Source organism: Alligator mississippiensis, chromosome 4 (genome assembly GCF_030867095.1).
Source record: "Alligator mississippiensis isolate rAllMis1 chromosome 4, rAllMis1, whole genome shotgun sequence".
Taxonomy (NCBI): Eukaryota; Metazoa; Chordata; order Crocodylia; family Alligatoridae; genus Alligator; species Alligator mississippiensis.
This window is the reverse complement of record NC_081827.1, coordinates 4,717,144-4,733,325: the sequence shown is the minus strand read 5'-3', so window position 1 is coordinate 4,733,325 and position 16,182 is coordinate 4,717,144. Positions and strand designations below refer to the sequence as shown.

Sequence of the window (16,182 nt, the reverse complement as noted above, 5' to 3'; positions counted from 1 at the left end):
AGGAGATGGAGCAGCCGCAGGGACTGCAGCACGGGGCAGCCACAGGCCTGGCCGCGGCTCCGCCCGGGTCACTCCCTGCACGGAGGGGACGAGATGCCCCTTCCCAACGCACCTCCCACGGCCGGGTCCCCTGCGCTGCACTAGCTCTGCTCCCGGCCGTGCCCGGCCTGCAGCCTCTTCCCCAGACATGCAGGCCCAGAGCCCAGGCTGCCTGGGGGGCCACGGACACCCCCGCTCTGCCCCTCTCCGTGGCACAGACCCAGACACTCGGCTCTCCTGGCACTCGGCCCTTGCAGCTGCCTGGACTGGGGGGCCCAGGGACACCGGGGCTGGCTCAGAGAGGGAAGCTGTCTCCTTTGGGGGATCCCTCAGGCCAGAGCCCCTCACACTTACCTTGGATGCAGGAGTCGGAGTAGCTGTTGCTCCCTGTGCGGGGAGGAAGGACCGGTGTTAGCCAGGTGTGTCCAGCCCCAGGACATCCTCCAGCCCCATCCTGCACCTCCACCCACCCCCAGGAGCCACTGAGCTCCCGGGTGGGCCAGCGCTGGCACCTGGGCACAGAGGGGACAGACAGTCCCAGCATGGCCCCAGTCCGTCCCTAGCTTGTTCTTCAACCGTCAAACCCCAGGGACTGAGAGACCCACAGCAGGACTGCCCTGCCCTGCTCTGCCCTAAGGGAGCTTCCTGGGGCCAACCCACAGCCCCCCCATTTACCCACCGCCCCAGGCCCCAGCCTCCCCTCCCCCAGGTCGGGTCCATCACGCTGACATGCACCAGAGCTCTTCACAGCTTCTTTCTCTGAGGCTTTGTTCTCCAAGTCTTGGAGAGAGACTGAGAGAGAAGGACGAGGGGGTTAGAGCTCCCTGAGCGCAGGGACCGGTTCCCCCGGCCCAATGCCCCCCATGCCCCACACCAGCCCCTGCCAGCAGGAATGTGCATGTGCCAGGGTGACGGCCCACCTTGTGACTCCCCGGACAGGAGCGAGGCCCAGGGCTCTGCCCAGCCTCCCTGGCACCACCGGACATCTGTGCGGGCTGGATGAGGCCGTCTGCCCACCGGGCTGCTTTGCACAGAGCTGCACAGCACCGGTGAGCAGGAGAGAGGAGGGGGCTTCGCACTCACCGGGCACTGCTCCGTATCCCACTGCCCGTCTTCCTGCGGAGAGAAGGCAGAGGTCAGCGACTGCAGCTTTTCCCACAGCTGGGGACAGCTCCCACCTGGGGCCACAGCCCAGAAAGGAGCTGCCTGCACTGCATGGAGCAGGGGGTCAGACCAGGACGTGGGGTCAGGACCCCCGCAGCGGAGGGGGATAGGGTCATGGGGCAGGGTCCATGTGGAGCCCAAGAGCAGGGCTCAGGGCCCTCAGCAAGGCAGCCTCGCAGCGCTGGTGCTGGGGTCTGGTGGCTGCCGCCCTGGGGCTCAGGGACTGGGGAGCCCAGAGCAGCCGGAGGATCCTTCGTGTCCCCGGTTCCCGCCACGGTGATGATGAGTCGTCCCTGCTCCCCCACCCCAAGGCCTGGCCATGGCCTGGCCCCAAGCGCTTTGCCCAGCACTTACTGAGGAAGGAAATCGCTGCGCCCGCCACCATAGCAGTGACCAGCACAACACTGATAATGATGCCGACAATCATCGCTGGGTTGGACTCTGGAAGAGGGAAGGGGCTGTGAGAGAGGGGAACCCCCAGACCTGCCCCCAACACTGCATTGGCCAAATGCCCCCTCCCTGTCGGTGCCCCCTCCATCCTCCGACCCCTCTGTTACTTCCCTGCTTCGAGCCCCGAGCACCAGGTTTCTTCTCCCTCCCGGCGCGGGGGTCACTCACCCGTCCTGCCCTTGTCCCAGGCCACTCTCAGGGCTGCACCCAGGCTCACGTGCTCCACGCTGCAGGTGTAGCTGTGGTTGCTGCTCGAGTCGATCTCGATGGTGGTCCAGGTCTGGTAGGTCCCGTCTCCACTGGGAAGGACCCCCGAGCAGCTCGTCTCCTGGGGCTGTGCCTCCCCGTTCTGCAGCCAGATGACAGCCACGTCCTTGGGGTAGAAGCTGTGGACCCGGCAGGACAGGGTGGTGCGTCCATCCCGTGATGACGGACGGTCGCTCATCTGTGCCACGGGGCGCTCTGGGAGGGAGGAGACACCCGTTACAGCGACAGCCCCTCCTCAACCCTTGGGCCAGAGACCCCTGCCAGGAGGCCACGCAGGCCCTGCACTGGGCTGTACAAAGCCGGCTCCAGCTGCCACTTCAGGCAGGAGCAGACAGTGCCAGGGCGAGAGCACAGGGATGGGAGACACGGCTGTGCTGGGCTCGGGGCTGCAGGAACAGGGTCCCATACAGCTGATCTCTGGTTCTCAGACACGTGGCCGGGGCACGGACACGCCGTGGGCTCTGTCCAGCTGGGAGGCCTGAGCAGGGCAGGGTCAGGGCCACCGTGTCTCACAGCAGCGCTGGGGTCTCACCCAGCAGCAGGACTGAGATGCAGCACTTGCCATCCTGGGCACATGGGGATGGGGATGGGGATGGTGTTCCCAGGGGTGGGGACGGGGGTGCCCTGGTCAGTGCTGCCCTGGGCGGTGACACCGGGACTCACTGCTCTGCAGCGCTGCCTCCCCGTGCTGCAGGTACTGCCACAGCCACGCGATGCAGGTCTCCTCCAGGTAGGCTCTTGCACTCTGCAGCATGGCCTTAGCCTCATTCCACTTGTATTGGGTGCACTGGGCCTGCGTTGTCCCTGCTACCCAGGTGTGCGTGCATGGGTCATAGCTGATGAAGTCTCCCCCGTCGTAGCCAAACTGCATGTGGCCTCCAGTGCTGTGGCCTTCGTGGAGCTCACAGCCGTACGTGAGCTGGAGAGGGCGAGACCCTGAAACACAGATCCAGCCCTGGTCAGGGTCACAGCCCCAGGGAGCAGGGGCTGCCGAGGGCTGCCAGGCTGGGCAGGGGCAGAGCCCACCCCATGGTGGGCAGCATGGAGACAGCTCGGGGGCTCCGGTCACGGAGAACAGGGCTGAGGGGACACAACTGTGGCCCCCGCGCACCCTGGGAATGCAGGAGCATGGGAATGGCCCCTGGAAGGGAAAGGGCAAGGTCAGGGGAGGACGGGGCAGGTGAAACAAGCCACACAGACCCCTGCAGTCAGCTATCTTGGGCACCGCAGTCCTGAACGGCCCGTGCCCTCTCACCCGTCTGTCCTCCCTCCACAGCCCTGGCCCCCCGTCCTTCCCAGCACCATCATTCCCACATGGGGGACTGGGAGGCACACTGCCGGGGTCAGAGGGGCCATCTGGGCTGGGGTCATTGAAGAGCCCACAGCCCCTCCCATAGCACGGAGCTCGCATAGCTCTTCTCACCCTGGTGCCCATTTATGCTGCAAGGGGGTCAGGCTGGCGTGTGCAGAGGCCTGGGGGACCGGTTGGCATAGGGCGTGGGGTGGGCTCACCCACAGCGGGTGCACACACGCCATCCCCCTCTCTGCTGTGTGTCAGAGCTGGCAGCACGGGCCGTGGCAGCACTTGCAGGGTCAGCCAGGGGCTGTTGCTGCCCTTCTCAGGAAGGCAGAGCGGGTTTGGAGGCCACGAGGGCTGACCTCAAACACACCTCACCTGTCCGTGACATCCAGATGCTGGTGCAGGGCTCAGGGAGCTCCGTGCAATGCAGGAGGGCATGAGCTGGGGAGCTTTGTCATGGCAGGACAGACAACAGCTGTTCCCACTGCTATCAGGCACATGGGGTTTCCCTCTACCCATCAGCCTGGGGGATGCAGCCTGGAGACAAGAGCTGGGCTCCCACTGCCAGGGGCGAGACAGCCCGTGGAGGTCTGTGCAACTGGCACTGAAGCACCAATCTGCCGGGCTAGGGAAGCACCAGAGCCTTGGTCTCCTGGGCACAGGCTAGGGGGTACCACTGACACCAGGTGCGCTGGATGGGGAGAGGGCTCCCTGCACAGCCACCTGACCCCTGGCTGAAGACTGAGCAGGCGCCCGTGCCCCAGCCCCAGCCCCTACCCCAGGTGACTGCAGCGGTGAGCTGGCTGGCAGGGACACGCAGACTAGACGGGAGACAATGCAATGTCCTCCTGGCTTCCTATCCCGTGCTGCTGATGGCCAGGTGCCCCCTTGATGCCTTCATCAGTGCTCCAGTGCTCCTCAGTGCCAGGGTCCCCCACAGCCTCCTGTTCACACCTGCCTGCTCACACTCACCCCTGCTCTGGTTGTAGTGGTGCTGCAGGGTGACCAAGTTCGCGGCAAATCCCCTCTGCCAGCCCCGCAAGGTCACAGTTTCCCCGTCCCAGAAGTCTGGATCGACGGCCCCCTGCACCCAGTCCCTGCACGGCTCCTGTCTCCGCGTCTCGCTGTCGTAGTGGAGAATTTGCTGGTCGTCCACGTAGCCCACGGCAGTGAAACGGGACACGTCCGTGCTGGGATTCGACATCCCCGTGTAGAAATGATGGTAGAAGTGGGAGCCTGTGGGAGAGCGACTGGGGTCAGCACTAGTGGGGGCAGACGCCAGTGTCCTCGGGTGCTTGCTGTGCCCTCCCAGAGGGGCCACAGAGGAGGGACACGGGGCAGCGCCAGGCTGGAGTGGAGGGGCAGAGCAGACCGAGCGGTGGGGCCAAGAGGAGAGGGCAGAGCCATCTGGGTGTGGGGCAGGGGCCGGGGAGGAAGGACAGGACCGACCCAGCAGGGCGCAGGCCTGGCCTGAAGGGGCCACACACCGTGTCCCACAGCCCAGTCGTGCTATCCCGCACCCTCCAGCCCAGGTACAAGCCCTGCACAGTCCGGGCACTCGGCCCACCCTGCTCCTGGGGAGCCCTTGTGCACCTGAATCAGGGCCTGGGCCTGGGCTCAGCCCCACTCAAGCCTCGATCCTGCTGCGCGGTCGGGGCTGGGGCCGGAGGGACCCTGCAGAGCAGACGAGGGTCCGGCTGGACAAGCAGCTTCTCCTCGGCTTGCGCCCATCCGCCCTCCCCGTCAGAGGCAGCGGGTCCTCTCTTCCCGCTCACCAGCAGCTCGCCAGGCAGGAATGGCCGTGCTGGGAGAGGGGAGGGTGCTGGGGGCCCGTCCATGGGGTGCTGCGCCCAGGGGTGGCTCCAGGGCTTGGGCAGTGCTGTCCTACCCCCGGCCTGGCTGCGCCCACACTGCCTGCATCCGGACCCCGGCTCTGTCCTCCCCTTGGCCCAGGACAGGCGCTGCCACTCGCCGGCGCTGGTTCCTGGCACGGCCGCAGCGCCCACGAGCAGCAGCAAGACCAGCAGCTGGGAGCCTGGCGCCACCTTCGCAGCAGCTTCGTGCGGCGCTTCTGCCCGTTGTGCACAGACACTGCGGGTGCTCCCGCGCAGCCACAGGTGCAGTGGGCCGTGGCGCAGCCCACAGGGCGCTGCAGGGTCACTGCGCGGTGCGGGAGGCGACGGGGCTACGTGAGCCAGGATCAGGCCCCCAGGATTCCCGATGCTGTGCGGCCCTGGCCATCAGCTGTGGGGACGAGGCCGAATTTGGTTCCTTCTCCTTAATCTATATCCAAGGAAAGCTTGTTATTCACAAATTACACATCGTAGAGAGAGAATTTCATGAGCTATGCATATTTACTAATTCATATGGAAAATAGCATCTGGCATCAAGTACAGAGCCCCAAATGAAGAGCAGATTAGGATGGGATTATGGGACAAAATACCCCTTGGGCCCCTGCAAACTTCATGTCAGTGCTAGGGGGGGACTGTCCCCAAGGCCCCTGAGTGCAGTCCTGCCTGGCCAAAGTTCAGCGTCACCTTGCCAGGCTGCCTATTGACAGCCCCCAGCCACTGTGCTAAATGGGTGTGGGGCTATTAAGGAACTGGCTTTGGGCTGGGAATATGGCTGGAAATCCTTCATGGACCACCCCACACCAGACTGTGCCATCGGAGGACTCTCCTGGACATCCCCGAGCAGGGCATGGCCTGGCCCAAAGGATGGTTTGGCCGTGGCAGGCTGCCACCTGCCAGCCCCCCATGCCCGCTGTCATAAGGAAACAGGCTCCAGCTGGAAACCCAGCCCAAAAGCCAGGCCCTTGCTCCAGCCCTTGCACGCCCCGACTCCACTTTTACCCCCCATTTCCAGTCCCGGCAGCAGCAGGACGCCGACAGCGCCCGGGTCGCCCTGCTTCCCCTGCGCCCGGCTCCAGCCTTCCTGCTGCTCGGGGCAATGGGCCCGGCAGACACGCAACGCCTTCTGGGGCCGCTCGACGGCACGGCCAGACGGGGACGTGGACGGGGCTCGCGCGGGGACCAGCCGCCTGGAGCAGGGCGTGGACCAGGCGCCACCTGCCATGGTCCCTTCTCCACGCGCACGTCCACGCTTGTACCAGTTGTCCCAGACACTTGGGGGTGGGCGGGGTGAGGTGCCCCAGACTGGTGCAGGTGGGGAGCAGGTGGGGTGTGTACACACATCCCAGACACTTCGGGGACAGCAAAGGAGTCCGTCTTTCTGGGACACCTGGGCTGTTTGCACAGGACGGGGAGGATCTGTGCCGGGTCTGCCTGTGCCGTCCCGTGCTCTGCGCAGTGCCCGCGTGTCTGTGCCCCCGCGTGAAGCGGGCCCTTGTGGGGACAAGGAGGACAAGTCCGCGCTGGCGTGGGAGTGGTGACAGGCGGTGAGCAGGACACGGGGCTGGTGCTGGGCAGGTCTGTTCTTTGCGACTCGGGATGGAGACAGCGCAGCAGTGTGCACCTGTTGTAGCGATTTTAAGTTAGCAATTTTAAGTTTGCTATTATAAATTAAGCTTGTTGTTGTACTTTAATATCTTGCTATTGTGTTTTTATGCAGCAAACAAGTGTTCTTTCTTTTTGTAGTCTTTTTTATGCTACTTGGATGTAGGGATGAATGAGGGTAAAGTGATTGGTAAGAGCGGAAATAAGCTGCGTGTTACCAAAGGAGTTACCAAGTAGTGAGCCCGCGGGATCTCCGCGCCGCCGCTCCATCCAGCCGCTTCAATGCGAGTACCTGCGAGGCACCGGCCGCTTCCAGCAAGGTTCTCCGCCCCGCCGACACATTGGCCTCAAGGTCTTGGCTCCCTGCTAACAGTCAAGTGGATTGCAAAAAAAAATTTTAATCAAAGTTCTGGTAATTAGGGAAGAAACACTTGTTTGTAGCTGCATTGCCTGACACAATCTTTTAAACTACATGAGAAGGAGACCAATGCAAGAATGTAACCAAAAGCATAGGCAGAAGAGTGGCCTAAGGGAAAAGGGATTAGTTTAAAGAGGAACCACATGGAAACGATGCAGATCGCCAGAACTAGCCAGGGTGGAACAAACTCTGCTCCAGGAAAACCGCTTTTACTTGCGAGCAGGTGAGGCGTAGAGACGCTAAACTCACTCGCCAGAGGAAGCCACAGAGGACCGAGAGCCAGGATCCCATCTCTGACTGACCAGCTCAAAGCCCTGGGCTAGGTACTTTACTCCCTGCATCTGCTTCCCAGTCTTGTCGAATGGGAAGTTAAGTTATCCCAGCCGTCAGGATGCCGGCGAGCACGCGGAAGATACCCATCACATGGTAAGTTCAAAGTCTTCACTTACGTTCAAAGTCTGCAATACGGAGCATGGTACTAGGACAGCTAAGACTGCTCCCTAGAAGATGTAGAGGACCTTGCTCTGCTCTGCATTCACACCAAGTCAGGACCTTGCTCTGGATTCACACCTCTGCTGACCCAGCTCTTAACAGCGTGGTGAGCTGGGGAGTCAAAGCAGCTGAATCTGATGCTGGCTACATCATACCTTTCCACGGCACTGACTCTCTCACTTGGCCTGCTTGACCCACGCTAGCCTACGGGCTCACCACGTGCACTTCCGCAGCCCTTTCACCTTGCTGCCCTGCAATGCAAGACTTCAATGCAAAGTCATTCAAAACGCAGCATCTATGTCACTGCCATGCTTTTAGTTCCTTCGCGCACACCCCCCGGCACTGCTGTTTGCAGAATACATTCTCCTTGCGTATCGACAACACCACCGATACAAGAGGAGGGTGTTCCCCCTTCGCGGTGCAGGCTCGGCAGCACTGTTTCCTAACTGAACCTTACTGCTTGCAGCAAGGTGACACTTCCCTACAGCTCATAATGAATTAAAAATCTGGTTGCCTTGAAAAAGAGAGACAGACGGGTGGCTGGGGGTGCCTGGCTTCCATTTCCCCAACACACCTAACCGCGTGGCTGTGAAATGAGGCATTTCAGGACTGGCACTGTGGCAAACATACAAGCCTGACTTGCACAATCTGCAGTGTGGTTGGTATTTCCAGCCAGGCCGGGGTTGCATGAGCAAACCGCTCCAAGCGCCTGTGCAGGTCTAGGGCAGCCAGCATGGGGATGAATCAAAGGGAATGCCCCTTCCCACCAGTGCAGCTCTCAGTGGCCCTCAGTCCACCCAGAGAGGAGACGGCTCATATGAAAACGGTCTGTGTAGAGACTGCACCCCATTTCATCACCCAACTTCAAATAAATAGATAAGTAAGTAAATAAGTGGAGCATCTCTCCCCTGCCAGGCCTTTGAAGCCCCCTTCTCCAAACTACACCCACAGGGAGGGGTTGTGCTCGTACTGGGAGAGGACTGACAGTAAGTGGACTGGAGGGTTGCTCTCAGAGATGGCCGGGGAAGAAAGGCACAACACGAGCCCTACGTGTGGGAGACAGGGCGACCTTTACTGGGGCAAAGGGGCTCGATTTTGACAGGCCTGCAAACTCAGAACAGGGGCAAAGGATTTGGAAAGGCCCTCCCAGCACTGCAAAGGGTGCCACGGGGTCATTCACACCGAGCCCTCACCCCTGAGCCACACAACACTCGTAGAAATAAAGAACTGCTGGAGGGGAGAAGAGAGTGCCCCCCACCCCCAGGACTGCAGCCTTTTGCACGCGTCCGGCCAGGCTACAAGGCAGGGAAGAGGAGGGCGGGTTTTGTCAGCGCTCTTGCAGGAGCGGTGCTGAACCCGGTTTGCTCTTGGCTGCCGTTGCCAAGTTCAGCACCAGATAATTTCCCTAGCATGGGTTCCTGCAGGCCAACTTCACACGTGGCTTCCCCATTTCGGGGGCACCCTAGCTCCTTGGCACCACGGCTGGGTTTAACTCTCTCGCAAGGCTGGATTCAAGTCTCTTGCAAGGGTGCAATACTCAGACCACAGCTCCCCCGAGCTGCACCCGCCTCTTCTACGCATCCCCTAGGGCTTGTAAACTGACAGCTTGCCCTGCTCCCCCCCCGGCTGGCATCTCTTTTCATAGATTCATAGATTCATAGATTCATAGATGTTAGGGTCGGAAGGGACCTCAATAGATCATCAAGTCCGACCCCCTGCGCAAGCAGGAAAGTGTGCTGGGTCTAAATGACCCCAGCTAGATACTCGTCTAACCTCCTCTTGAAGACCCCCAGGGTAGGGGAGAGCACCACCTCCCTTGGGAGCCCGTTCCAGACCTTGGCCACTCGAACTGTGAAGAAGTTCTTCCTAATGTCCAGTCTAAATCTGCTCTCTGCTAGCTTGTGGCCATTGTTTCTTGTAACCCCCGGGGGCGCCTTGGTGAATAAATCCTCACCAATTCCCTTCTGTGCCCCCGTGATGAACTTATAGGCAGCCACAAGGTCGCCTCTCAACCTTCTCTTGCGGAGGCTGAAAAGGTCCAGTTTCTCTAGTCTCTCCTCGTAGGGCTTGGTCTGCAGGCCCTTGACCATACGAGTTGCCCTTCGCTGTACCCTCTCCAGGTTATCCACATCCTTCTTGAAGTGTGGCGCCCAGAATTGCACGCAGTACTCCAACTGCGGTCTGACCAGCGCCCGATAGAGGGGAAGTATCACCTCCCTGGACCTATTCGTCATGCAAATTTGTTCTGCAGGAACATCATGCCACGCACGTCTGCTTGCTCCCCGTCATCCCTCTGACCCGGAGTGCGTTTGGCACACGGTGCCTAGGATCGCAGGGTCCACTTGGTGGGAACAGACCGGGGCAAGGCCGAGCGTCACCACTGGATGACACGGCACAAGATGCCAGCAGCTCCGAGCAGGCCACGTGCTGCAAGCTGCCTTCAAAGAGGGAAGCTGCTTGAAAACAGGGAAAGTGCTTTAAAATAGAGGAGCTGCTTTTTGAATAGGGATGTCACCTTAAAACAGAGGAGCTGCTTGAATACAGGGAAGTCGCCTTAAAACAGAGGAGCAGCTAGACAATGGAGAAGTCACTTTAAAACAGGGGCGCTGTTTGGATATAGGGATGTCACCTTAAACGAAGGGAACTGCTTTTAAACAGGGAAGTTGCCTTAAAACAGGGGAGCTGTTGGAAAACAGGAAAGTTGCCTTAAAATAGAGGCGCTGCTTTTGAATAGGGATGTCACACAGGGAAGTCGCCTTCAACTAGGGGAGCTGCTTGCCTGCAGGGCAGTGGGCAGGGCGGCGCGGCGCGGCGCGGCGCGGGGACTCACGGACACAGAGGCAGGCCACCGGCTTGGCGGTCCCGTCGGGCACGGGGCAGGGGGGGAAGAGCGGCTTGAGCAGGTCGGTGGCGAAGACCAGGGCCACGATGTACCGCTAGGAGGGCCGGATGATAAGCAGCTCAATCCAGAGCGTGAGGAAGGCGGGCAGCGAGCCGCACACCTCCAGCATGCAGGCGTAGCCGCCGCCGGCTTTGGTGACGGTCTGTGCTCTGCCGGCACCGCCTGTGCCTGGGCCGTGGGGGCCTCTGCTGCTGCGTGCATCACCTGTGCCCTGATGGGCAGCGTGGTCCTGCCTGGCACCCCAGGGCCCCAGTGCTGCGTGCATGACCTGTGTGATGGGCGGTGAGGTCCTTAGTGTCCTGCCCGGCACCCCAGGGCAAGCAGCAAGAGGGAGAAGCTGGGGGACAAAGAGACAGCCCCAGCCCTGGCTGTGTGCGTGACCTGTGTGATGGGCGGTGTGGTCCTGGGTGCCCCAGCTGGCACCCCCAGCTTTCCAGGGTTGCATGCGTGACCTATGTGTAGGGCGGTGCGTGTAACGCAGGGCACACAGCAAGAGGGAGAAAGTGGGGGGCAAAGAGATACGCCCAGCCCTGGCTGCGTACATCACCCGTGTGATGGGGCAGTGTGGTTCTGGGTGCCTCAACTGGTAGCCCCAGGTCCCCGGGGCAAGCAGCAGGAGGCAGAGTAGGGGGGCAAAGTGCCACCCCCAGCCCCGGCTGCGTGCATGGCTCGTGTGATGGGGCTACGCAGGCCTGGGTGCCTCGGCTGCTTCCCCTCAGGTTCCTGGCACTGAGGAAACCCAGGGCAAGAGGAAGAGAGTGGAGGGCAAAGAGCTGCCCCCAGCCTTGGTTCCCAGATGTGGCCTATGCCCTGCTGGGGCTACGTGGCACTAGGTGTCTTGGCTGGCATCCCCCTGGGTCTCAGCAGGGAGGAAACCCAGGGCATGTAGTAAGAAGGAAAGAGTGGGGGGCAAAGAGCCACCCTTCAGCCCCGGCTGTGTGCATGACTTGTGCCCTCCTGGGGCTATGCAGCCCTTGGTGCCTTGGCTGGCACCCCAGGTCCCCAGTGCTGAGGAAATGCAGGGCAAGCTGCAAGAGGGGGGGCAAAAGAGACAACCCCAGCCCTGGCTCCATGCATGACCTGTGCAATGGGGCGGTGTGACCCTGGGTGTCTCAGCTGGCACCCCAGGTCCCCAGTGCTCAGGAAATGCAGGGCACACAGCAAGAGGGAGAGAGTGGGTGGTAAAGGGCCACCCTTCAGCCCCAGCTCCCATGTGTGACCTGTCCCCTGGCGAGGCTACAAGGCCCCCAGGCCTGGTTGGTTCCCACATACGGAGACCAGGGAGTGAAAGCAGCACCCACCTAGAGCTGGCAGGAAGAACCAGGGGGCAAAGGAAACTGTGACCGGGGCAGCCCACAAAGGTGCATTTTTCTGGCCTTGGTGCCACTCGGGATAACAGCACGGGAGGCCAGGCCTTCCCATGGTAGTCAGGGCTTAGCACTGTATAGTAGCTGCCGGAGGAAGATGAAGGATGCTCAAATGCTGGCACCAGGAGTCTTGCTTGCAAGATACCGCGTGCGGACATTCAAAAAGTCGGCGTCTTTCAGGAGAGATTTACCCTGCTTTTTTAAGTCTTTCCAACCTTAGAGTTGCCTGGGCAAGCTTTACATTACCAGTATGAGCCACACGCCCAAAATTCACCCACGCAAGCAAGTGCACACAAATCACCCTCAAATTATATTCTGGCTGTCCGCAGACATCTTGGAGCACAGGACTGCACTGACACAGCCCCAAGTGCTATCAGAATATGCCACCTAGCAGCATAACCGGTTTAAAAAGGTTTAAGTTACTCAAAGCAAGCGCTGGTCGCTGTCATATTGAATGTAATAGTTTGAATGTTTGTGATGGTTGCCCATTAGCCAGTTTCAGGAAGAAGATAAGATTTATCTCCTTATCTAGGTCATTGTTTTGGACTATGTGTGGAAGATCCAGACTTTTCTCAAAGTTTTAACTCTTGAATTTTATCTTTAAGAGGCTTTTAACAAAGAGAACCTGAAAATGATCTTTAAAGCAAATATCCTGAGTTCTGAGAGCTCAAACCCTAGGGCTTTTTGACAAAGATTGGAAAGAAAAGGTCACTTGCAGTGGTATGGAAGTTCCCCAAAGTAATTAAAATGATCAACAAAAGAAACTAATTACTAAGCAAAAGAATATGTTGAGTAAGATCCGAGCCCAAATTTGGGGGTAATGACAGGTTTGAGTAGGAGGGGCCCAAGACGGCAACTCACTCAATAAAAACTGTAACCTACTGTCCTAATTTGGAAGTAATCTCACTTGCAGAACAACGAAGGAAGAATCCCAAGTGTAGGCCGGATCAGACTGATCACCTGAACCACCCTCTCCATGAACACGAATCTCTTAGTTCACGCTGAAGCTGCAGAGCACCCAAAAGGGACTGAAGGAAGGGGACTTAGTCCTATCACTGGTGAGGCCAGCCCATTGAATTGTATTGCTGAGGCGAGCCCATTGAACCGTACTACTGAGGCCAGCCCATTCAATTGTACTACTGAGGAATGAAACCATATCTAGGTGTTTGGCTTCTTGGAATTCTAGGATTGTAAGTATATCATGACAATAACAGTATTGATTCAAATTTAACTTTTAGTTGTCATTGTAGTTGTTTTTGTAATACTAATTCTTATCGCATTGTTTGGAAAGGAAGTGCATTCGGAGCATTGTTTCTGATATATGTAATTATTGTGTTCTTAATGATTGTGGTATTTCTTCAAGATAAGCAGTGTTATATGTGTAGCAAAGAATTTTAAAATAAAATTGTGTTGTATGAATTAAGTGTGTAATCATTGTGAAATCGTGCAATCAGCTAAATACTCCCCCAGCCAGTGCATCAAACGAATCAGTAAGTTGTGTGGGATCTTCTCAATTCCATAACCCACCAGAGACAGTCGCCTCTCCGTTTATGGAGTGGGCACACATTTCAAAACTGCTATTAGAAAGATTCCCACTGCGTAAAACCAGACATCAAGAATCTCTTAATTTAGATGCACGCCACAGCCTGGTGTATAATGACAGCCATCGTGCATGCAATGTCCTAGTCAGACTGAACTTGCATACAAAACTGTGTTGCATACATTTGTCTTATAAAAACAGAGCAGTGAAGCGTTTTAAAGGGCATTATCAGCTCGCCTAGTTTGCATCTGCAGCCAGAAATGCCATTCATGGGCCCAAGTTCCAGGAAAACAGTGCTCAGCACTTCCTGACTATCACGTCCCTTTTAGGCTAGGTCCCCAAGAGCTGAGGCACTCCGTAGCAATTCCTGCAAAGCTTTATGAAAGGTAAAAAAACCCTGCACCAATATTTCCTCCAATGATTTTTAAATGTCTTTAGTCAAGTATTATACTCCCCCCACCTGCCCAATATTGCACTTTTATCCTCCTTGCACAATTGAATTTGATTATTTCAATTTCTGTAACTAAAGTTTTGCACACCCCCCTAGAAACAAAGATGCTGCTCACATATTTCACTTTCTAGTTCTTTCACCAAAAACTGAATTGTTGGAGCAGACGTTACAAAACCTTTTCTTTTAGCCTGGGACCTAACCAACTTACAGTTTTGTTTATACATTCATAATTATGTAAAAATTCTAAAATAGCTTCTTTTTTTTTTAAACAATCCCCACCCCCTCCAAAGCGGCCTGTAAACCTGTAAACATAGTTCTCTCTCTCATGTTTAAAATCAGCCACATCAACTGTGGATGCAGTCACATCATCAGAGAAATTAAAGAAATGTCCCTTGCTAAGGTTACATTTTGAGAAGAGACCATTTCCCATGCGAGTTCTGAGCAGCAGCAAACAACTACTGACAACTCCAGTTTTGGGGGTGTTGGTTACAGCTGAAGAAGGGTACTTGTGCCTGAAAGCTTGTAGAGAACAATTTTTTCCAACTATTTAGTTGATCTAATAAAAGATATCACATCTACCCAAATAACCCTGTCGGTCGACAACTGAATTTGGCAGTTTGAATTTTTTGGTTTTAACCCTGCCAGTTTTGCTCTCCCCTGGGTAAATGATGTTTCAGCAAATCCAGACTGAGATTTACTTCAAGAAATGTGAAATCAAGATCCCGTGCGCCAGCCTCCAACTTTCTGTTCCAAGCACGGTATTAGTCAAATTACAACACGGGTAAAGCAGGAGCTTCAGCTATCAAACAGAAGCAAACGGGACTGCCACAACAGATGCCACGATACACAGCATACACCACCCCGGCACACCACAGGCAGAGTCCAGACGCCTTGCAGTGCAGTGGGGCTCAATCAGATACTGGGTGTGCACGTTTAAATTCAATCGCACGGCTTCAACTGAACCACTTCTCAGTGGATGCTGTTCAACATCAGTCGAGACTTTACATTCTTACCAGGAGGAATCAATTTGCTTGCATGAAGGACCAGAGCTCTTCTTCAGCTTGCACTGTCCATATCGCCAGCATCAATGACAAACGCTGCCCCTTACCCTGTCAGTCGAAGCTTTCACGAGCCTTCAGAGTGGTTCTTTGTAGCTTTTTCTTCGACCAAAACTTGTCCTGTCTGTCCCATTCCCCGGGAATCTGTGCCTTCTTTTGCACATGCAGGACCTTGCTAAGAAGGAGTGAGGTACCGTGGCCCTCCCATGGCCCGTCAGATTTGAACGAGCCCTTATTTCTTCAACAAACTCTGATGGAATGGATGCCAGACAGATCCGTTCAAAGAGCAGACTGTAATCAAATCACAAAACTGCACTTCACTATTCTTAGGAGGGACTCCTTTCAATTAATTTAAAGGTGAGCTGGTCAGGCAGTCCAGCCCCGAGAGCCATGAACCCAGCAGCTCCTGAATAGACTCTGCAGGCCTGGGACAAGGGACAGTACCTGGGGCAGAGGGACGTGCTTATACTGGCAGGTGGCCTTGGTTTTATGTTGAGCCCAAAAGGTTTAGGTGCTTGCCAGAGGGCATAGGTGCTTTTTATTAAGTCACAGTGGTGTTTGAGGGCAAGTTCAAGGCTTACTTGAAGAACCAATAACCTAGGAGGGACTGAGAGTGGGGCCCAGCAGCAAGAGCAGGGAGTGGGGATCAGATGATCCACAAACCAAGACTCAGAAAGGGGTTGGGAGTGGGACCAGAAGAGGCAGGAGGCCAGGACGGAGCTGAGAGAGAGTGGGACCAAAATAAGACCAGAAGCCAAGAGAGCATCGAGGGTTGGACCAGAAAGTCCCTAGAGGGGCTGAGAGTTGGACTAGAGGGTCTACAAGCCTGAGAGGGGCTGAGAGCCAGGTTAGAGGGTCCATGGGCCCAGACAAAGGCTGTGCGTGAAGTCCAACAACCTAGAGAGGAGCTGTGTATGGGACCAGGAGGTCCAAAGGCCCAGAGAAGGGACTGAGCATGAGACCAGAGGGTCCGAGAGCCCAGGGAGCGGCTGCGTGTGGGACCAGGGTCTGAGAGCCCAGACAGAGGGGCTGAGAGAAACGAGAAGGTAAGAAACGAGAAGGTAAGAAATAAGGGGCCCCTTGGGACTCGGAGCGGGGGGACAGCAAAGGCGCCAGTCGCAGGGCTCAAGTGCCTATACACTAATGCTAGGAGCATGGGGAACAAGCAGGATGAACTAGCGCTCCTGCTTGCACTAAACACCTGTGACTTAGTGGGGCTAACGGAAACCTGGTGGGATTCGTCCCACGACTGGGCGGTACATATTGAGGGGTATAGGCT

General features: G+C 57.2%; 1 protein-coding gene across 1 annotated transcript; it reads right to left on the bottom strand.

Moving 5' to 3' along the window:
- Positions 1 to 1,813: 1,813 nt before the first annotated feature.
- On the bottom strand, positions 1,814 to 6,295 carry LOC132243244 (major histocompatibility complex class I-related gene protein-like). The gene is made up of 4 exons (XM_059725557.1): positions 6,073 to 6,295; positions 4,193 to 4,456; positions 2,584 to 2,856; positions 1,814 to 2,115 (listed from the first exon to the last, which is right to left on the bottom strand). The coding sequence occupies exons 1-4, from the start codon at positions 6,293 to 6,295 to the stop codon at positions 1,814 to 1,816; spliced, it is 1,062 nt and encodes a 353-aa protein (XP_059581540.1).
- Positions 6,296 to 16,182: the final 9,887 nt, after the last annotated feature.

Bases quoted from the DNA above. Each gene is read 5' to 3' on its own strand.
- LOC132243244 (XM_059725557.1), bottom strand. From the start codon at position 6,295: ATGGCAGGTGGCGCCTGGTCCACGCCCTGCTCCAGGCGGCTGGTCCCC. The intron at 2,857-4,192 runs GTGAGTGTGAGC...TCTGTGTTTCAG, and splicing joins CCACTACAACCAGAGCAGGG to GGTCTCGCCCTCTCCAGCTC. The intron at 2,116-2,583 runs GTGAGTCCCGGT...CCTCCCTCCCAG, and splicing joins GGAGGCAGCGCTGCAGAGCA to AGCGCCCCGTGGCACAGATG.